The sequence below is a fragment of the Maylandia zebra genome, linkage group LG8 (genome assembly GCF_041146795.1).
Source record: "Maylandia zebra isolate NMK-2024a linkage group LG8, Mzebra_GT3a, whole genome shotgun sequence".
Classification (NCBI taxonomy): domain Eukaryota; kingdom Metazoa; phylum Chordata; class Actinopteri; order Cichliformes; family Cichlidae; genus Maylandia; species Maylandia zebra.
The window spans coordinates 990,567-1,012,751 of record NC_135174.1 but is presented as its reverse complement, the minus strand read 5'-3'; the positions used below and the strand labels follow the sequence as shown (position 1 = coordinate 1,012,751).

The 22,185-nt window shown below is 44.4% G+C and overlaps 1 protein-coding gene across 8 annotated transcripts in view; it reads right to left on the bottom strand.

Moving 5' to 3' along the window:
• The window catches only part of rbfox3a (RNA binding fox-1 homolog 3a), a 595,842-nt gene that overhangs the window by 63,896 nt on the left and 509,761 nt on the right, over positions 1-22,185 (bottom strand). For all 8 annotated transcript variants that reach the window (XM_076887148.1, XM_076887145.1, XM_076887144.1 and 5 more), the window contains one exon: positions 20,343-20,489. In XM_076887148.1, the coding sequence (XP_076743263.1) occupies positions 20,343-20,489 (147 nt within the window). The remainder of the gene's footprint in view (positions 1-20,342; positions 20,490-22,185) is intronic.

The following is a 22,185-nucleotide window of genomic DNA, read 5'->3' as shown; positions in this document are numbered from 1 at the left end:
CAGTAGCTCCGGCTCCAGTATCCCCGGTTTCACTCATTCACTCCATGCAGGGAGAAAGTCTAATATCACCTCAAGGGGCTTTTCGCGGTTCAGCCGCCATTGGCACAGTTTGCCGCTCCAGGGCTTCCCCAGAGGCTAGGTCTCAGTCCCCAGCTGATTCTGGACCCCTGAAGTCTATGCAGCCACCTGAGAACTGCACCATGTCAGCGTTGCCTGGGCAGAGCCAGTGCTCAGTGCATTGCCAGTTGCCTTCGTGTTTGCCAGAAGACTCCATGACTGCTGGCTTAGTGTTGACTTCTGCTGGAGGGTCCGAGGGACCGCTCCGGCCTTTGTCTCTAGTCTCCGCTGGAGGGTCCGAGGGACCGCTCCGGCCTTCGTCTCCTGTCTCCGCCGGAGGGTCCGAAGGACCGCTCCGGTTTTCGTCTCATGTCTCCGCTGGAGGGCCCGAGGAGCCCGTCCAGCTTCCTACCTCATCAGCTGGGGGGCCCGAGGAGCCCGTCCAGCCGCCTGCTGCAGCTTCATCATCCTCCTCGCCGGCTGCAGCTTCATCATCAGCCTCGTCTGGTCCAGCCTCAGAGCCTTCAGCCTCGCCTGGTCCAGCTTCATCCGAGTCTTCATCCTCGCCTGGTCCAGCTTCATCAGAGTCTTCATCCTCGCCTGGTCCAGCTTCTGCCTGTGCTTCGCCTGGCCCAGCTTCTGCCTGTGCTTCGCCTGGCCCAGCTTCTGCCTGTGCTTCGCCTGGTCCAGCTTCTGCCTGTGCTTCGCTTGGTCCAGCTTCAGCTTCAGCTCCAGCCTCGCCTGGTCCAGTTTCATCCTCGCCTGGTCTAGCTTCAGCTTCAGCTCCAGCCTCGCCTGGTCCAGTTTCATCCTCGCCTGGTCTAGCTTCAGCTTCAGCTCCAGCTTCGCCTGGTCCAATTTCATCCTCGCCTGGTTCAGCTTCAGCTTCGTCCTTGCCTGGTTCGGCTTCAGCTTCGTCCTCGCCTGGCCCGGCTTCATCATCTCCGCCTGGCCCGGCTTCATCATCTCCGCCTGGCCCGGCTTCATCATCTCCGCCTGCTGTGGCCTCAGCCTCGCCTGGCCCGGCCTCGTTTGGGTCTGGAGCTAAGCGGCCGTTTTCTAGACCGCTGGCTAGGCTACTGGCCGGCCACCATCGCCTGAGTGGCCGCCGTTGCCTTCCGCGCGGCCGGCCCCCGGACCGCCATCGCCTGAGTGGCCGCCGTTGCCTTCCGCACGGCCGGCCCCCGGACCCTCTTCGCCTGAGTGGCCGCCGTTGCCTTCCGCGCGGCCGGCCCCCGGACCGCCATCGCCTGAGTGGCCGCCGTTGCCTTCCGCACGGCCGGCCCCTGGACCCTCTTCGCCTGAGTGGCTGCCGTTGCCTTCCGCACGGCCGGCCCCCGGACCGCCATCGCCTGAGTGGCCGCCGTTGCCTTCCGCACGGCCGGCCCCCTGGACTGTTTGGGTTCCTGTGCTGTCGGCCCCCTGGCCGGCCCCCTGAACTCTTCTGTTTTGGACTCCTGTGCTGTCGGCCCCCTGGCCGGCCCCCTGGTCTTTTCTGTTTTGGACTCGGTTTTCCTGTGCTTTGGTGTGCTTTTCTTTTGGTTTTGGACTTGTGTTTTGTTTTTCTTTTTGTCTTCTGGCCTTCTGGTGCTCCTGTTTTGTTTTGCCTCGAGCCCTCCGTCCTGGACCCCCTCTGCCCGCCCTGGTCGGGTTGTTTTCTGTTTTTTTTGTTTTGTTTTTGGGCTGTCGGGAGCCAGCCCTTGAGGGGGGGGTTCTGTCATGATCCTGGGTCCTTTTGACCCAGCATTTTGTGTTTTCTCTTCGATTTTGGTTCTGTTCTTCCTTTGTTTAGTGTTCACTCTGTTCTGCCCGTGTGTTCCTGTTTTATTGTGAAGGTCTGCGTCTTATGTGAGTGTTTTCAGTTTGCCTCCCTAGTCTCGTTATGTTAATCACTCCCAGCTGTGTTTCCCACCTGTGTGTAATCTCCCTGTGTTCTCTGAGTGTATTTAAGTTGTATTTTCTGTCTTAGTAATTGCTGGTTCGTCTGTGTTGTTTCCCCTTGGTCTCCCTGCGTCTTCCCATATGTATTTCTCCGGACCTCCCTGCATCCTCGTTCTGGTTTGTCTTATTAGTTTACCCAGTTTAGGTTTCCAGTTTCATGTTTTGTCGCCACCGCTGTTTGTACTTACCCACCCCTGTTAATAAACACTCACCTGCACCAGAGCTGCTGCCTTTTGGGTCCTTCCTACATTCCACACGGCTTGCCCCGGCAATCCGTGACAGTCTTAGTATCCTTTAGACACTCCAACAGTGGTTTAAGCGAGCTGACATTAATTATTTTTAGTACATGTAAATTTGGGTTGTTGTCTGCATAAAAATAGTTGGCTAGGCCTCCCCAGAGTGAGAAAATAAAGATGAAAGATGAAACTTCTGTCAGTCTACATGAGAGAGGGACTGAGGAAGATACAGGGTTATCAAAGTGATAAATAGGACCTGAACCACTCTGTTTAACCTTATTGATGTCATGATGAATTTATGATGACTTACATTATATTTCCAAAAGTATTCAGTCATCTTCACATGCATATGAACTTCAAATTCAAATTCAAACTTTATTTGTCACATACACAGTCATACACAGTATGATATGCAGTGAAATGCTTACACAACTGCTCGTGAGATAAAACAAAAGACTATGAATAGGATAGGACATAAATATGAAAATTAAAATGAAGGGTAAATTTAACTAGGAAGGAATAAAATAAAATATAAAAAATAAAGATAAAAATAAAATAACTGTACAACAAAATACACAATACACAAATACACAATATAGAAAATATATAAGAATATATGAAGAAATATAGAACAATAACAGCAGCTGTACAGTATTAAGTGAAAATGAAGAAATATAATGTCCAGTGTTGTGCAATCCACATATTTAAGTGTCTTGTGCAATGCAAATATGCTTAAAGTGTAAACAAATGTCCAGAATGTCCAGTGTGTGTGTAAAAACCATATGTGTGGGTCAGTACTGTGTGGTGGTGTGATTGAGAGACCGTATCGCCTGCGGGAAGAAGCTCCTCCTCAGTCTCTCTGTGTTGGTCTTCAGGGAGCGGAATCGCTTTCCTGACCTCAACAGAGAGAACAGTCAGTTGTTGGGATGGCTGAGGTCCTTCACGATCTTCCTGGCCTTGGTCCAGCACCGCCTGCTGTAGATTGAGTGCAGGTCAGGGAGCTCGGAGCGGATGGTGCGCTCAGCTAACCGCACAACCCTCTGTAGAGCTCGTCTGTCCTGCATGGTGCTGTTCCCGAACCAGGTTAAGATGTTTCCCGCCAGGATGCTCTCTATGGTGCACGAGTAAAAGTTCCTGAGCACCTTGGAGGGCAGTTGGAAGTCTCTCAAGCGTCTGAGGTGGTAGAGACGCTGACGGGCCTTTTTCACCACGGTGTTGATGTGACAGGACCATGACAGGTCCTGCGTGATGTGAACTCCGAGGTATTTGAAGCTGTCCACTCTCTCCACTGGGCACTCGTTGATGACGGGGGTCTGGTAGTTCCTCTCCTGCTTAGTGCTGAAGTTCACTATCAGCTCCTTTGTCTTACTGACGTTTAGAAGGAGGTTGTTCCTCTGGCACCAGTTCTCCAGATTCCTAATCTCCTTCAGGTAGGCCGTCTCGTTGTTATCAGAGATCAGGCCCACCACGACGGTGTCGTCAGCAAACTTGATGATGGTGGTGGAGCTGGTAGTGGCCACACAGTCATATGTGTACAAAGAGTACAGCAGGGGGCTCAGAACACACCCCTGGGGGGCTCCAGTGCTGAGAGTGGTGGAGGCTGAGACATGTCCGCCCATCCTTACTGCCTGTGGTCTGCCAGTTAGGAAGTTAGAGATCCACTGACACATAGATGAGCTGAGTCCCAGATGCTCCAGCTTGGTGGTGAGTGTGGAGGGAATTATGGTGTTAAATGCAGAGCTGTAGTCTATGAAGAGCATTTTAACATAATTCCCCCTTCTAGTGTCCAAGTGAGTGAGTGATGTGTGGAGGAGATGAGAGATGGCATCGTCTGTGGAACAATTTGGACGGTAAGCGAACTGTAGTGGGTCCAGTGTGTCTGGTAGTGAAGAAATGATGAAGTCTCTGACCAGGCGTTCAAAGCACTTCATCACTACTGAGGTGAGGGCTACAGGGCGATAGTCATTGAGAGAAGCAGGGTGGGGTTTCTTCGGGACAGGAACAATGATGGACTCCTTGACTGAGATAAAGAGATGTTGAATATCTCAGTGAACACAGGAGCTAGCTGGTATGCGCAGTCTCTGAGGATACGACCTGAGATGCCGTCTGGTCCTGCTGCTTTCCTGGTGTTCACTCCCTTGAAGGCTCTCCTCACGTCATGCTCGGAGATGACGAGCACGTTTCCGGTGCTGGCAGTATCTTCCTGTCTGCAGCCGTTAGCGCCGCTAACACTAGCATTGTTGGAGTCCTTAGCTGCAGCCTCGAAGCGAGCATAGAAAGTGTTCAGCTCGTCTGCCAGAGTCACGGCCGCGTTCGTTGGTGCTATACAGGGAGTGCAGAATTATTAGGCAAATGAGTATTTTGTCCACTTCATCCTCTTCATGCATGTTGTCTTACTCCAAGCTGTATAGGCTCGAAAGCCTACTACCAATTAAGCATATTACGTGATGTGCATCTCTGTAATGAGAAGGGGTGTGGTCTAATGACATCAACACCCTATATCAGGTGTGCATAATTATTAGGCAACGTCCTTTCCTTTGGCAAAATGGGTCAAAAGAAGGACTTGACAGGCTCAGAAAAGTCAAAAATAGTGAGATATCTTGCAGAGGGATGCAGCAGTCTCAAAATTGCAAAGCTTCTGAAGCGTGATCATCGAACAATCAAGCGTTTCATTCAAAATAGTCAACAGGGTCGCAAGAAGCGTGTGGAAAAACCAAGGCGCAAAATAACTGCCCATGAACTGAGAAAAGTCAAGCGTGCAGCTGCCAAGATGCCACTTGCCACCAGTTTGGCCATATTTCAGAGCTGCAACATCACTGGAGTGCCCAAAAGCACAAGGTGTGCAATACTCAGAGACATGGCCAAGGTAAGAAAGGCTGAAAGACGACCACCACTGAACAAGACACACAAGCTGAAACGTCAAGACTGGGCCAAGAAATATCTCAAGACTGGTTTTTCTAAGGTTTTATGGACTGATGAAATGAGAGTGAGTCTTGATGGGCCAGATGGATGGGCCCGTGGCTGGATTGGTAAAGGGCAGAGAGCTCCAGTCCCACTCAGACGCCAGCAAGGTGGAGGTGGAGTACTGGTTTGGGCTGGTATCATCAAAGATGAGCTTGTGGGGCCTTTTCGGGTTGAGGATGGAGTCAAGCTCAACTCCCAGTCCTACTGCCAGTTTCTGGAAGACACCTTCTTCAAGCAGTGGTACAGGAAGAAGTCTGCATCCTTCAAGCAAAACATGATTTTCATGCAGGACAATGCTCCATCACACGCGTCTAAGTACTCCACAGCGTGGCTGCAAGAAAGGGTATAAAAGAAGAAAAACTAATGACATGGCCTCCTTGTTCACCTGATCTGAACCCCATTGAGAACCTGTGGTCCATCATCAAATGTGAGATTTACAAGGAGGGAAAACAGTACACCTCTCTGAACAGTGTCTGGGAGGCTGTGGTTGCTGCTGCACGCAATGTTGATGGTGAACAGATCAAAACACTGACAGAATCCATGGATGGCAGGCTTTTGAGTGTCCTTGCAAAGAAAGGTGGCTATATTGGTCGCTGATTTGTTTTTGTTTTGTTTTTGAATGTCAGAAATGTATATTTGTGAATGTGGAGATGTTATATTGGTTTCACTGGTAAAAATAAATAATTGAAATGGGTATATATTTGTTTTTTGTTAAGTTGCCTAATAATTATGCACAGTAATAGTCACCTGCACACACAGATATCCCCCTAAAATAGCTCAAACTGAACATGAAGCTCTCTGTGCTCTGTTTCTGAGCTAATCTAACCTCAGTTTGGAGGTCTGTGACCTCTGCCAACTTTCCCATTGCACACACCTCAGCATTTGCTGACCCGGCTATGTGATTTTAAGTTGCCAATCCCCATTGTTATTCCCAATCAATTGCACTTTGTTGTAGTACGTGTAAGACTTAAGGTGAGGAGGTAAGTAGCAACCAAGTCCCGCTAATCAAATACACTTCATTAACTGATCCTCAGCAAGTGTGAGCACCTCTATAACAACAGAAGTCTGGAGCATTCAGTTAGGTCACACGCAATTTTCTCCAGGTTCACACTGTGCAATAACAGTTAATTAAATGTATAATCTATATTATGAATGTGAATATTTTTGAGTTAGCAGTGCATTCAAATCATGATTCTCATTGCAATAGCTCTCAGTTTTGATAGGCTTAAAAAATAAAAATTTAATGTTCGACATATTGTTTGGAAAGGTTATAAAGACAAGACTTCACTATAAAGAAGGTAATGGTGGAATTGCTTAGGTTTGCAAAGCTGAAAACTGCCACCTTTGGAGCAAACCGAACAGAGGATATTAGCACAAACACTTCATACCAACGATTGAGCACAGTGGTGGAAGGGTGATGATCTGAGCTTGATTTTAGCCACAGGACCTCAGCACTTTGAAGTCACTGAGTCAAATGTGGTCTTTCTGTATACTGAAGTATTCTAGAGTCAAATGTGAGACTATCTTTCCAACAGCTAAAGCTTGGCCCAGATTGGCTCATGAAACAGGAAAATTAGCCAAATCACAGCAGCAAATCTACTACAGAATGGTTAAAAAAGAGAGAAGAATCAATGCTACTATGGCCCAGTCAAATGCAGATCTCAACCTGATTGAAATGTTGCAGCAGGACCTTAAGAGAGCTGTGAATTAACATAAACAGATGAAGAAAAAAAAAAAACTGGGGCAAAACTTTAACAAAGAGTGAGCATTCCTGGAAATTCCTGGGAATATGTGGATGGAAGCAGTCACACTAAGACATGCACTCCAATGAATATTTAGTATGCAATGGAATTAAGGAGAATCTTTTCAGGACCTTAAGATCTCTTATCGGGGATTCAATGGGGATGTGATGAGCAACACTAGAGGACAACTGCCAAAGCCAATTGCCAAAAGCCAAACTTCAAAGTCAGAGGGTGAGCCAAGTCCTGCGGAGTCAGCTAAATTGGAAGAACAAGATCACGCCCATAGATGCCTTACGCCATTAGATACCCTGCTGGGATAATAAGCTGGTCAACAAAGGAGATAGAAGCCACTGACAAGACAAGAAAGCTCCTTATCATGCTTGGAGGATTCCATCCCAAATCCAGCACCCTCAGGAGGCCAAGCATTAATAATAATAATAATGGATTGCATCTATATAGTGCTTCTCGAGGCCCTCAAAGCGCTTTACAATTCCACTATTCAGTCACTCTCACATTCACACACTGGTGGAGGCAGCTACGGTTGTAGCCACAGCTGCCCTGGGGCGCCTACTGGCCAACACTTCACTTTTTATTTTCAGCATTACTCAGATACTAGATGTTGGTATAAATCAATTTAACATAAAACATATTCAGAGATGGCGCTCTTTGCTTTAGGAGCAGCTGGGATGAACTCATGGCTTTGTGAACTAAGGCAGCACTAACTTTTTTCAGGCAATATGGTAATCTTTAGCCTTCTACTCTCCATAACTAGACCTTGAATCAAGTAGTTATTTCAATAAATAAATAAACATAAAAGACAGCATAGCAAAGGCAAGGCTACAGCACCAGCCCTGAAGATGAAAGAAGTTCACCAGCAAAATCCATGTCAGGTCATACACAATTTGAATACATATTAAAATTTTATTTTTTGGTTTAGATGAGCATATTGAGCAAATTAAAAAGGAAAAAAATATTTATAAAATATTGCTATTATTTTTCCAGTACAAGACATAAAGCTTTGACTTTGTTCTGACTTATGAATTAATAGAATAATTAACTGCTTCTTTCTTTCTTTTATGTTTGTATATACATGTACAGTCTTAGTGTTAACCTTATTTTTTGTATCAAAACTTACTCTGTGCAGTTTTAATTATGTGCTACAGGGCCTTTTTTTGGGATGTGCATATTGTATAAAAATTTGGAATGTGATGAATTTACCTAAATAGGTTCACCTGTTCCACCTTAACCCCACTATGTTTAAACATTCATGTCCTTTTCTACAAAAACAACAAGTAACTTCTTACTGTCTTGACATCCAGGTCTTTATGTCTTTAAGACATTCCTGCAGTTTAACTCGTTGGTGTGTGTTATCTGGCTTCATGGACAGATAGAGCTGGGTGTCATCAGCATAGCAGTGTAAATGTATGCTATGTCTTCTAATGATGCTGCCTAAGGGAAGCATGTATAATGTAAACAGAATTGGTCCTAGCACTGAACCCTGTGGAACTCCATAATTAACCTCAGTGTGTGAAGAGGACTCTCCATTTACATGCACAAACTGGAGTCTGTTAGATAGATATGATACAAACCACTGCAGCACAGTACCTGTAATACCTACAGCATGTTCTAATCGCTCTAATAGGATATTATGGTCAACAGTATCGAACGCTGCACTGAGGTCTAGCAGGACAAGCACAGAGATGAGTCCACTGTCAGAGGCCATAAGAAGATCATTTGTAACCTTCACTAAAGCTGTTTCTGTGCTGTGATGAGCTCTGAAACCTGACTGAAACTCTTCAAATAAGCCTCTGCAGATGATCTGTTAGCTGTTTGACAACTACTCTTTCAAGGATGTTTGATATAAAGGAAGGTTGGAGATTGGCCTGTAATTAGCTAAGACTGCTGGGTCTAGAGATGCTTTTTGACTACAGCCAGCTTGAAGGCCTGTGGTACATAACTGATTATTAGAGATAGGTTGATCAGAGCTCTGACTGTTTGTCAGCCTGGCTACAGTGCTGAAGAGAAACCTGGGGTTGTTCTTATTTTCTTCAATCAGTGATGAATAGTAAAATGGCTGTTTTTTTCCAGGCTAAATGTTGATCTTCCAAATTAGTGAGATGCCGTTTCTTCTTTAGCAGAGTTATACCAGGGAGATAACTAATGGTTAAATGCTGTATAAACACAGAGAGTGAAAACATGTTAAGTCTATTCAATTCTAGTTTTTGAAACTAGAAGAATGAAGTTTTAAGCCATTAGGCGTCACTTTTGAAACTACATCTATACTTACATACAATCAATCGTATGTCCTATGTGTGTACATGCTTGCATATATTTGTGTTTTCCTGTGTGTAGGGATTTTTTCAATACGATCCTTCAGATGAAATCATCAAGAATTAAAGCGAATAACTGCATTACTTTGCTCAGCTAAAAAAGCAGTCTCCATTAGTTCAAATTAGAGTTGTTTTGGAGGGAAGGCAGATGTGTTAAACCCAGGAAGCTTGTAAATGATCGTGTGAATGAAGACTTCTTATATAAATACTATTTGAGAAAGCTGACTGTAATTATGTTATTAAAACTAAACAATAAAATGTTTCTTACTTTATCTTTAAGATGATACAAAGTTTTTTTTTAGATATATTATTGTTTTGGTTAATTATTAAAGTAAGCTGAGTGAAAAATTGTCCTATTTTGTGGTATCTTTAGCTTGTTGTGCAGTATTTTTGGATTTCCTTTAGGAAGATTTCCTTTTGTGCATTCAATAAATCACCCTTTAACCATTTTCATCTCTAAAGTAACCCTTTCTTGCGGTTTGTGTTGCTCAGAAATAAAACATGGCAAGATGGTAAAGAATTCTAATTTTGAACATTTTTTAAATTTACTTATAGATGCAGAATCTTTTCCAATAACATGGTCCCTCTGTTGTCACTGTGGTGGCTCACTATTTTCTGTCTGTCTCACTCCTCTTAGCAGTCTCTTTCTCTTCTATTGTATTGTGTGTATGTGTGTGCATGGGGCCTTCCTCTGGTTCCCACCTTCTGCTTCCTTCTGTTTTGCTTCTTGCTGTCACATGAAAAACTTTCCTGTTGGTTCCTTGTTAGCTGATTGATGAAACCCAGACCGAAGAGTGGTCAGCTGTTTTTTGTGTGGGTTTGTGGACTACCTGTCGTGTGGAAGCCCAGGATCTTCACAAGTGTTAGTCTTGTATTTGAAATGTGTTTGGAATGTAAATAAGTGCACTGAACTGTCTGACCTGTGGTCTTTGATACAAAATAAATACTTCACATGAGATGCAATAAATTCCATGCAACAACCAGAGGTCATGAGACCAAGTTAAGTAGTAATGCAATGTGAAGTGATAAACTATTAAAATTGGCATAGTGAATGAGATGGTAAGCACATAAAATATGTTATTTATTAGTTCAAAATGTATAGGGATAACCAGAAGTACACTGGTTATCTCCAGCTGATCACGGCATGGCTGCCCCTCCATGACCATGGAACTGGACCATGGATCTGCCAGAGGTTTTTTCCTAACAAAAGGGAGTTTGTTCTTTTCACTGTCACAAAAGGCTCGCCAGAGAATCATTTGATTACTGGGGTACTGCCTTTAGGATCTTTACATTTACCTTAAAATATAAAATTGTTGCAATTTGGTGCTATATAAATAAAATGAAATGATGAACTGTAGTGAAAGAAGCCAACATAACATTATAAACACTGACAGTTGAAATGAATAACACTGTTTATGTCTTCATCATGGCACCTTAGTGGGTGGGATATATACAGGGATAAGGTAAAATTTTTGATGCATAGATGCAGGAAAAATGGTCAAATGTAAGGATCTGTCACGGTTGGACGGTCCTTTCCGGACGACCTTGCTTGTTTTTATTTTTGCGTGTTTCTGTCTTGCTTCTCTCTCTCTCCCCCCGGTTCTCGGGGCTGTTTACGGAAGTGCGCGCCATGGGAAAGGCGTGATCTGGCGACTGTCGTCATCAGGAGTCCCTCCTCGCTGTTGCCGGCCCACCTGCAGCTGATTACCTGACCAGCTGTCGGTAATCGTCAACCTGGCCAGACAGAGGTATTTAACCAGGGCTCGCAGCGACAGTCGACTTGGGATTATTACTCCTAACTGGTATAGTCTGTGCGAGACGTGTGATTGTGGCATTCGGCTAGCATGTGGCTAATTGTGGATGTTTCCTTCTTCCTCTAGGAGAGTCGAGCGGAGAAGCGAGTTGGGGAGCACACACTAACGGAGTTACCGCACTGAACACACTGGGAGCAAAGGACGGGCACTATTGGAAAATTGCACTTTGGAGTGGATTGTCGGGCTTATCTGTCTATTTCACTGTAAATAATCACACTGTTTTGCTGTGTTTCATTGTGGAACAGGGGCGCTTACGGGCTGACCCGGCCAAGGTCAAAGCTGTCGTGGAATGGCCCATTCCCAAGACCCGCAGGGAGTTGCAGAGGTTCATGGGCAGTTGCAGAGGTTGGGCTTCGCCAAGTTCTACTGCCACTTTATCGGGGATTTCAGCAAGGTAGCCCTTCTTCTAACCAACCTCACTTCTCCTAAGTTGTCCTTCCAGTGGTCCTCCGCAGCCCAGCAAGCATTTGATCGACTCAAGCACCTGTTTTCCTCGGCTCTGGTCCTCGTCCAGGCGGACCTCAGTCGGCCATTCATCGTGCAGGTGGACGCGTCCGATTCAGGCATGGGGGCGGTTCTCACCCAACAGGTCGAAGGCAAGCTACATCCCTGTGCCTTCTTCTCCCGTAGGTTGTCGCCAGCTGAGAGAAATTATGATGTGGGTGACCGGGAGTTGCTCGCCATCAAGTTGTCTCTCAAGGAATGGCGGCATTGGCTGGAGGGCACTGAGCAGCCTTTCGTGGTGTGGACGGACCATAAAAACCTGGAGTATCTCTGGGCGGCCAAGCGCTTCAACGTACGACAAGCCAGGTGAGCCTTATTTTTTACTCGTTTCCACTTCTCCATTACTTACAGGCCCGGTTCTAGGAATACTAAGCCCGATGCGTTGTCGCGCCTGCCTGGGGAACCAACCCCCCCTCCTCTCCATCTCTGAGGGAGAGCTGGCTGTCCCCTCTCTCCAGCGCCATCTGAGATGCTGTCGTTGGGTCTGGCGGGCTGCCCGAGCGGCGCTCCTGAGAACAGCTGAGCGGAACAAGGCATTGGCAGATCGCCGTCGCACTCCCGCCCTGGACTATCAGGTCGGCCAGCAGGTGTTGCTCTCCAGCAGACACATTCCCAAAGAAACTGACCCCTCGGTCTCTTGGCCCCTTCGCCATCCAGGAGGTCCTGAACCCAGTGATGGTCCGGCTGGCCCTTCCGTCTGCTACGAAGGTACAAAACGTCTTCTACAAAATGTTTCTCAGATTAGGCCCGTCCGGACCAGCCCTTTGTCCCGGGGCTTAGAGTACGCTTGGGGAGTGTGATTGTGTGTACAATGTCTCTTTATGTCTGTCTCCACGTTGGGTGAGTGTTGAGTAAGTGCATATGAGAGTATGAGGGTGGGAATGGATGTTTGTATCTGTGTGTGCCTATATGTCTGTGTCTATATGTCAGGTTGGGTATCAGACGCCACCTCTCTGGGGACATCTCAGGTCCTCCAAGGTATGGAGGCCTATCTCCCCCACCACTCCCCCTGCCAGTGTCAGACGCCCTCAGACATCGGTGCGTTGGTGGTTCTTTGTGTCCGGGGGTGGGCGCCCGAGTACACACCGGCTCACTCCTGGTGGCTGCTTGTCACCCCTTAACGAGAAGTCTGGGCCCTCCACCTCCCCTCTGATGTGGACATCGGGTCAGCTGGAGGCGCAGTCGAAAGATTGCAGCGGTCCCAGATCAGATGTACACACTGGAACCTTTGTTGTTCTCCGCGCCGCGTAGAATCTCTGGTGGCCAGGATGGGTCGGGTTTAAAAGTGTCCAAGATTAGATGTGCAACCTTGTCAACGATGTTTACAAGTGATCTACGGTTGTAGACTATAAGACTAGAGGATTTTGGAATGTAAACCAGAGCAAAAAATAAGTAAAAAACAAGAAAAGTGGATAGTCGGAGCGGAGCGGTCAGGAAGGTGTCTGGATGTGGCCGCGCCATCTTACTTGGATGGATGATGAACAAGGATCACTCAGAAGTGTTCGTCTATGCTCTGTGTCAGGCGCTTCAGTAGATTACTCGTGCTATTAACAGCAGTTAGTTTTTTCTCCCCAGGACATATCTTAGATATTACTTTAATATTCTTGTCTGCTTGTTTCAGAAAAGTGAAGAGACGGGAATATGTCCATTTCATAAAACAGCCACACGCACCAGGCGAGTCCGACATCTTCCGCTTTAGAATACGACTATGCAGCAAACTGGCGCGAAATGACGCGCATCTGCACTACAGCGATGTTAAAGCGGTAGAGTTTACTTCTACATTTAGAGCAGGTGTCGGCAACCTTTCTGATGACGAGTGCCATCTAAAATTTCCTCAGAAGTCAGTGTGCCATATGACTGCATTAGCAATAAATTTAATAACGCTCTATATTAACAGTTACACACTATATAGAAGAACTTTATAGAATTATATTTGTTCGCAGATGTTGGCAGCTATCAGCGATCAGAAAAGAAAACATTGGTTCAAACACCTGAAAGTCCTGAAAACACATTGTGAATTCTATCTCAAGTTTTTGAATGAAATGCGGTGCTGATGCTGTGCTGAGCGGACAGCTCCTGAAGCATTTGAAGTGTCTGAATGTGGAAATTTCAACATCGCTTGAAAAAACTGCCAGCTAGCAACGTCCCTCTCACCAGTAGGTGAAGTTATTTTTAGCCAATTACAAGTTGAATCTGGTAGTTGGGGTTGTTAGCTAAGATACCATCATTAAGAAGTGGCACAACTAATGTGTCTATGCGAGCTAATTTGCGATGTGCACCGCTGGCCCGGCCATTTATTTTTTAATGCACCTTTTCATTTTGACTAGAGACCGGCCCACCAGGTATTAAAGCCACAAAGCCTTTGAATGAAAACGCTGTGGTGACAGGGATGTACACTGTCTTGTTGGTATATATGTATGATATCTATACATTTTACATCAGATAAAAACTTTGGTTGTAAGATTCAGATAATTATTTTGGGGGTAACTGTGACCGAGGACCTGTCCTGGGGCAACCATATCACCTCAGTTGTACGGAAGGCCCAACAGCGCCTCTACTACCTGAGGAGACTGCGGAGCGCACACATTCCCAGATCTCTGATGTTGAACTTCTACAACTGTGCCATCAGCAGCGTTCTGACGTATGGATTTCTAGTGTGGTTCCCCAGCTGCACCAAGGCCGATCAGCAAGCACTCCAGCGGGTGGTGAAAGAAGCTGGCAGAATTATTGGAACAAGTCTGCCAGAGATCAGTAATATCTTCCCCACTCGCTGTCTGAGGAGGGTGCACAGTATCCTGCGGGACCAACATCACCCTGCGCGCCACATTTTCCATCTGCTGCCCTCAGGGAGAAGGTACAGGTCTATACAGGCCAGAACATCCAGACTGGCCAACAGCCTGTATCCACAGGCTGTGAGGCTCCTGAACTCTCTGCCCCCCTCTCACGGACAATAACCATATCCAACTTCTTAATAGCAATGAACTGGTCTGCATTGGTGCATCATATCTTTATTCTCTTCCCCCTCCTGACCCCCCCCCCCCCCTCTTTCTTAAATAGATAACTATCATATCTGATATCATATCTCACAGTACAATAATATTGAATGGGTTGCATTGTTGTATTTTGTCATGTTTCTCAGGTCTTTGTCTGAATTTCTACGAACATTATTGCTAAGGATTGTCTTATTGCATTGGAGTCACACTGGGTTAAATATGTACACTTGGGTTTTAAGGGGTATTTATTATTTTCTTCTTTTTTTTGGGTTGTATGGAAGCCCCAAACGCAATTTCATTGTTCTTGACAATGACAATAAATAAATAAATACTAAATACTAAATACTATTTAATAACAGCGAGACATTTGAAATGAGAATAAGAAAGTATTTCTTTGTGCCCCCCTCTCCCTTTTAATGCCCTACCTGCCCCCCTAGCAAAACTTTGCTAGATCCGCCCCTGCACAGTTACCAGCTGTCAGCTACTTAGAAAAGGATCCTGGTGTTATTTGTCTCTCAGAAACAGTTCATAACTTCAACTCATCCATGTCACCTAAAAGGTAAACCTGTTTCTCCATCACCTGTTCAGCTCTGATGATTCAGTAAGAACATCTCCTGGTTTCATCTTCATGTTTCCCTCTCACCACATATCCAAACCGACATCATGACCAGCAGCTTTACAGCTGTGGCTCCAGCAAACATCAGCTGATACTAGAAACTAATATTAAATAAAGTCTAACAACAGCTGATCAAGCTTAAACATGCTGCTGTTGTTTAGTGCGACATCCGCTGGTTTCCTCTTTCTGGCGCAAAGTGGGCGATAAACAAACAAGAGAGCCGATCAGCTGATCATTGATCAGTTTCATGATTGAAGGAGAAACAGGAGAGAATGAGAGGAGAAGAACAGCTGTGCAGCAAACACAGAATAAATCCAGCTTTGTGTCTTTTTCGTTGTAGCTGAAGTCCGGGACAAACTGTTCCTTTTCACCTCAATACGAAACGCGTAATATTTTCTCTGAATACGAGACCATTCCGTTTTTTAGGGGACGGTTGGCAACTCTACTAACTTATGAATAAAATAAAGTTCATGCTAGCTAGCACGCAGTACGAGTTATTGTAACTGACTGTAAATAGTCAGCACAACAAAAATAAAACTACACCTAAACTTTATATCTGGCCCAGATAGACTGCAGGTCATAACTTCTTACCTGAAGTTCAGTTCACCTGACACTCGGACCGGTAGCTGCCTCGGGTCTCTCCTCTTGCCTCCCCTCTTGCCTCCTCTTTCTCTCATCCACCCACTGGCCTCCACCACTTGCTAATGTTACTGAATCTGTGGAAGCTCCGCCACAGCCACCACCAAACAACTGAGTTATTTTTATACACTGGCCAGCATCTGGCCAATCCACCACCTTTGATTGTTTATACCGTTACAAAAAATAAATAAAAAATCATCGGCCCACCGAGCAAATGCCCGATGGCCAGTCCAGCTATGGTCGTGCCATCAGTTAACCCTTCGCGTGCCTAGGGTTGCCGACCCCTGATTTAGAAGATAAATTATTGAAATTAAATAATGATATTCAGCGAGTTTATTATTTTAAAATGTAACGCAAGTACATTGTAAGTAACTGTAATTAAAATACCTAAAAATGAACAGTAATTAGTTACTCTACTTTTTCAGTGGAAAAGTAATTTAACTACAGTAACACGTTACTTAGTAACGCATTACACCCAACATTATTCTTGGCATTATTCTTAACTCTGAAATATTGTGAACAGCATCAGTGGAAACTAATTTAGAAAACCTTTTATCTGTAAGCTCTTTAGCCCCGAAAAAAAATGCTAAGAACATCCTGCGTATGGCACCAAAAATGTAACATATCTGATGAGTCAAGTCTCTGTAGTAAATGAAATGGTGTATATCAGTGCCCCCTTCTTTCTAATCACTCTAATTGTCTTAATCAACATAAACACACTCTCTCCACTGTTAGGCCCAGCAATAGTAAAGCCCAGGCTTTCTAACTACCCACTCAGATCAAATGACTCCACTGCTACACTGATATGTTGATGGGAATTAGCAGATTTGCAGATTATAATCACACCACGTTTCCTCAGAGGCAGAGCCGGTTTGAGAGGAGCTTTATGGAATAATTGGATAGGCAAATGAGACTGTAGCCATGAACAAGAGGCATTAAAAAGAATTCCCTTGCCGGGGGCTCTGTGCTACCTGGATGTTGAAAGCCTTCAGAACAGGTGATTAGACAGGAGTAGATGTCATTAAAACTCCATTAGCACAAAACCCAGCCCCCAGTGCTCACTGCAACCGCAGACACACACTGGTAATGCAGATCATAAGTGTTTGTGTGTATAAAAAGCCTGTGTGTGTCTGCTGAGTATCTAATGACTCATTTAGGACCCCTACCCCTGGGAAACGTGACAGTAAGGACCCTCTTGCGGCTGGCTCACTAAGTGCCTGCTTATTAATTAAACACAGCTGAGGCTCAGGGGGTAACAGCAATGCTGCATCAGCTTGTCAAGTTTCATTCTACATGTGGGTAAATGAACAGTATCCTCCTGCAAGTGCTGCACAGCCTGCATGCTTTTTGGTTCCATGCATCTGAAATTATGACAAATTCTTGGATGCCCAATAACAACAGATACTGACATGTGGTAAATACAGGACGGCTTCCTTCTAATAGCTGCGTAGGTAAATGTTTGTAGTAAGTTTTGAGTGCAGGAAATCAATAGAGGTGCAGTCCTGGAATACAGATTTCACTCACATCTTGAGAATGAGAGAACTGAAAAAAAAAGTGGCGCTGTGAATGCCAATTATCATTCTACCATTAAAAAAACCCAGCCTGGTAATTTCCCTTCAATGTGTTTTTCTAATTATGAATTCAACTCAAATAAGCCAGGGTAATGAACCCAGTTTGTCCTTTTCTAAAGCCAAAGTTTTCTCTCCTTGACTCTGACTATATTGCTGAAACTATACACAACAACCAGAGGAAGGCGTGTTGTTCTTTAGTATTGTGTTATTCACATATGCAGAGATTCAGCTTGTGTCTGTCTCACCTCTGTTTGAACTCGTTTATAAGCCTCTGTGTAATGTTCTCGTATGACTTTCCTCTAACGGGTTTTACACAGATGCAATTTCATTTGGTGTAATGCTCCAACTATCGTATTTGTTTGCATTTTGGTGTTAGACTAGAAGACCGTAATGAAAGACTGAACCAGTTGTTTGTGATTTCCATTAAAGTGAATGGAGGAACCCACTGAAGTGAAACCTGAGTTACTCCTACTGCAGTGACACTGCTTTATAACCAACAACCCCTGAAGCTAAAACATTGACACTAAAAATAAAGAAATGGTGTGACCATGTGTAAGAGAGTCTGTTGTCAGTGCTGGGATGGTTCCCTGACAACTCGTTACATCCTTAATGCAGAAAACATCATTCATCAAAACAGACATTCTGAAGTAGCAAAACAAGTTATTTGGAAATTGTATTTCTGCATTACTGACAATGTTTCCATTTCACAAAGACAAAAAAGGAGTAAAATTAGCTGAAATGATCTCAGCAAAGTCTGACTCGTCAATTTGTGAATCATCTGTAATTTAGTTCACATAGCTGTTAAGATATACGGTTACATTAGTACCAGAAGGTGCATCACACTTTCCTGCTGTACATCATTTTAACCAACTATACAGCTATAAAAAATTTCTGTCATGACCTAAAAAAACAAAACAAATACATCAAACGTATGCAGAGACATTACTTTGTAGTCCCCCTCCCCGTCCCCGCCCCATAAGATGTATGTACCTGCTTGAATTTATTTCTTTTTAATATGTACCTTCCCAGTACTTGTATAAAATTGTATGTCATACACTTTGCATTATATTTTGTAGAAGAGAATTTTTCAGCGAAACCTACTTCCAGAAGAAGAAGGAGGCACTTGGAAACAGTTGTTGCTGTGCTTCCTGTCCTGCTCTTAACGAGGCTGGATGACCTCTGAGCATCACTGATTGTAGTGGGAACTAACAAATTGTCTGTCTCTTCTAATCCCCCTCTTCGGCTTCCACATTCGTGTTTCTTTCTTTCTCACAATTCCTTCTTTGCCTCTATCAGATGCTGTCACTACTTAATTATGTTGAAGTGTTTAGTGCCTTGGAGACCTCACTAAGTGAGTGGGAGAAAGTTCACAGTGCCACTTCTTTTCAAGATTACACTCTTTTAGACGCACACAAAATGAAGATGTCACACTTTATACACCTAATGAGGATAAATTCCCTAGTTGAGGAATCCCATTATTTATATCAACTGATGGACCCTTTCATCAACTCTTCATCAGCCCACAAAAGCCTTGTACATGACGAGGCCTGTGGGCTGTACCGACTTTGAGCAGATATTGAACTCCACCAGAGAAATGTGGAAGTTAGTAGATGTGTCAGAGAGGGGAAATCATACGATATTTAATGGTAATGGTGGATTTATATCAGTAAATCTATAGTCTGTGAATTGACTTGACTCTTAGTAAAAACCTCAGTTGTAATTCCATTGCTTGAGAGAACTTTGTATTTGGCACCAGAGGACATAAGAGAATATTAATTTTTATTGTTAAACCCAGAACACCAAAGACATACCCAATGCACAACCATTGTTACTGCTGCGTGCTACAATGTTAGAACACCGCATGTTTCACTTCTCATGACGTCGCTTTTTTATTTGAAAAAGGCACAGCCTTTGATCAGGCAGTCAGCGTGATGCCACACACAGGAGTTTATCCAAGGAGAACAAATATTAATAATTGATAATAGTGAGCGATATTTTCTAAACGTGTCATGTGAACTGAGGGAAGACAGCAGGAAGGAAAGCTCAATACAGAGAGTGCACTTCAACCAAGACCTTACAGTAGGGCGCCCCCTGGTGGACTTTATAGTAGATCTACGAACAAAAAAGTGGATCATCAGAATTTGCTTAACTGATGGAAAAACCTGCAGTACAAATGATCGTAGCCCACTCACAACATCTTTGCCAGGAACACAGCAGGGACACACTCCATGACTGTAGTAACTGAATACACACAACACAATGAAGCGTTAGCGTGCCACTGACTGTTTTTAATGACCTGTTGCCTTTGATTAGTTTTTTGTATGACTGTGTGCTTATGCTGATGTCCTCAGTGTTCTAAACGTTCATAGAAACCAGTTCTTTGCTTGATATGAAATACTAAGATGTGTAAATACTTGTGCTATTGTGTACTTCACACACATGGAGAAATGCCAAAACTGCCTTTCATTGTTCTAGTAACAGTGACAATAAAAAAGCTATTCTATGCTATTCTATTCTAAGGTGTGTGTGATGCTAATGCTAATGCAAGCACATTGTTTTCTTTGTGTGTTTCCAGTGTAAGACCATGCTGATGGTTATAGTGTACCTATTCTGTTGTCAGTGGCCTTTGGAATGGAAATAGATGCAACGCTCTCGTACCAAATATTCAGAGGTAGGCAGCTGGGTGTTTAAATTATTCAACAAGCCACATGAAAATGTTCATGTTTACCCAATGTAAATAATGCATTGTAAATTTCTATTAAAATTCAGTCTGTAGACTACGGTTAACTTCTGTTTTTTAATTATAGCTATACATAAACAGACACATAGATTTATCTTTTCCTGACTGTATTTGCTGATGTTCTTTAAAAGCAGTGACTGCTTTTAAGTGCACAGTGGCACATAAATTATTGCGTGTCATTGTGTCTCATCTCACCCCAAACATTTGCCGGAGGTCAGGGTCCCGGAAGCGGAAAGGGATGTTAGAGACGTGTAACCTCTTGGGTTGCTGCTTCTCTAATGAATCGCTGGGCTGCAGGTGGAGCTGCTGCGAACCCTCGGTCTGTGCCACGTCCTCTGGATGCTGCAAAGAAAACACACAACATTCCACAAATTAGCCACATTTGTTTGCCAGTAAATATACTGCTATATAAACAAAATGTAATTAAATTAAAAAATAGGACTGATGTTAGAGGTAAGACTGCTAAACCTTTGTAGACTCAACAATCTGCATTAAAACAAACAGATCCTTTCTAATATGCAGTGACAGCTTGAGATGCTCTGGGACGTTGAAGGAAGGTCTTTAAAATGACTTTTAAAAAGAATTTCAAAGGATGTCTGTGAAGGTTCTCAGTCATCCAGGTCATCGTAGTCAAAGGAGCTTGCAAAGAAAAGCGTCTGGACTTCTTTAAGTTACTTGAAGACGTTTCACCTCTCATCCGAGAAGCTTCTTCAGTTCTAAGGTCAAATGGTGGAGAGTCCCAAGCACGACATCCTAGTGCATTTCAGACCCAGCAACACGCTCAGACAAAAACTGGTTCACCCGAAAGACAAAACGCCAAAACACAGACTTAACAATGTGGTGTATGCTGTACAGTGCAGCGAGGAATGCTCAGACCTCTACATTGGAGAGACCAAACAGCCACTTCACAAGCGCATGGCACAACACAGAAGAGCCACCTCCACAGGACAAGACTCAGCAGTCCATCTGCATCTTAAGGATAAAGGACACTCTTTCGAGGATGCCAATGTTCACATTTTGGACAGAGAGGACAGATGGTTTGAAAGAGGAGTGAAAGAAGCCATCTATGTCCACTGTGAGCGACCATCTTTGAACAGAGACGGGGCTTACGACACCAACTCTCTGCCATCTATAATCCAGTTTTGAGATCCTTCCCAGACGCCTTAACGCCCACTCACATCCTGGGCCATCTGACCGCAGGAATTCGCATGATAAGGTGGGGCCAGGTTTCACAATGAACTCAAGCGTATAAAGTATAAAGCACCTTGATGCAACTGTTGTTGTGATTTGGCACTATGTAAATAACTGAATGGGATTATGTAGTATTTATCTGCTGTCACTGAGCACTCAGACTGCATTTCCACTACAGAGGACAAGTTCCATATTATCTAGTTACATGGAGGGTGAGACAACACCAGCTCTCTGTCAGTGTGTGTTAGTTTTGGAGAGGAACAGACAGGAAAATGCAGTGTTATATTTGTAAAACAAAAGCTCCAGACCACTAACAAGGTGCATTTCTGCAGGTCAGCAGGGCAAAAAAGTCACACACAAAAAATCCCGAGTGCCTGCACCACACTGAACAAGAGGATGCTGCTAAAAACGAAACTACATTAAACTGTATCACAAGCATTAGACAGATTAACATAAATTTGGAAATTTATATTCAACTTAATGTAAAGAGCTGTTATCAGTTCAATAAGGAGAGATCATTAGAAGGAATTAAACATTCTTTCTAACAACAGCAGGAGCCCTGAGTAACATGGCGGAGATGGGGAGGAGGCACAAAAGCATCTGTGATGGAGAATGTTAGACGAGCACATGGAGAAGAGAAGAAGATGACCGGACTAGACCAGTCATGTCACAGCGAGCATGGGAAAGTGGAAGCAAGTTTTGATTAGCCAACAGACACTTGGGAAACAGACAGTGACTACATGTTTTACATGCATACACATAAGCTTCATCCTAAATATGTCACGGTCCGTGGAGATAGACCGTGTGGGAATGTGTGTGTTGGACCCAGACGCGAACACAAGCGAAG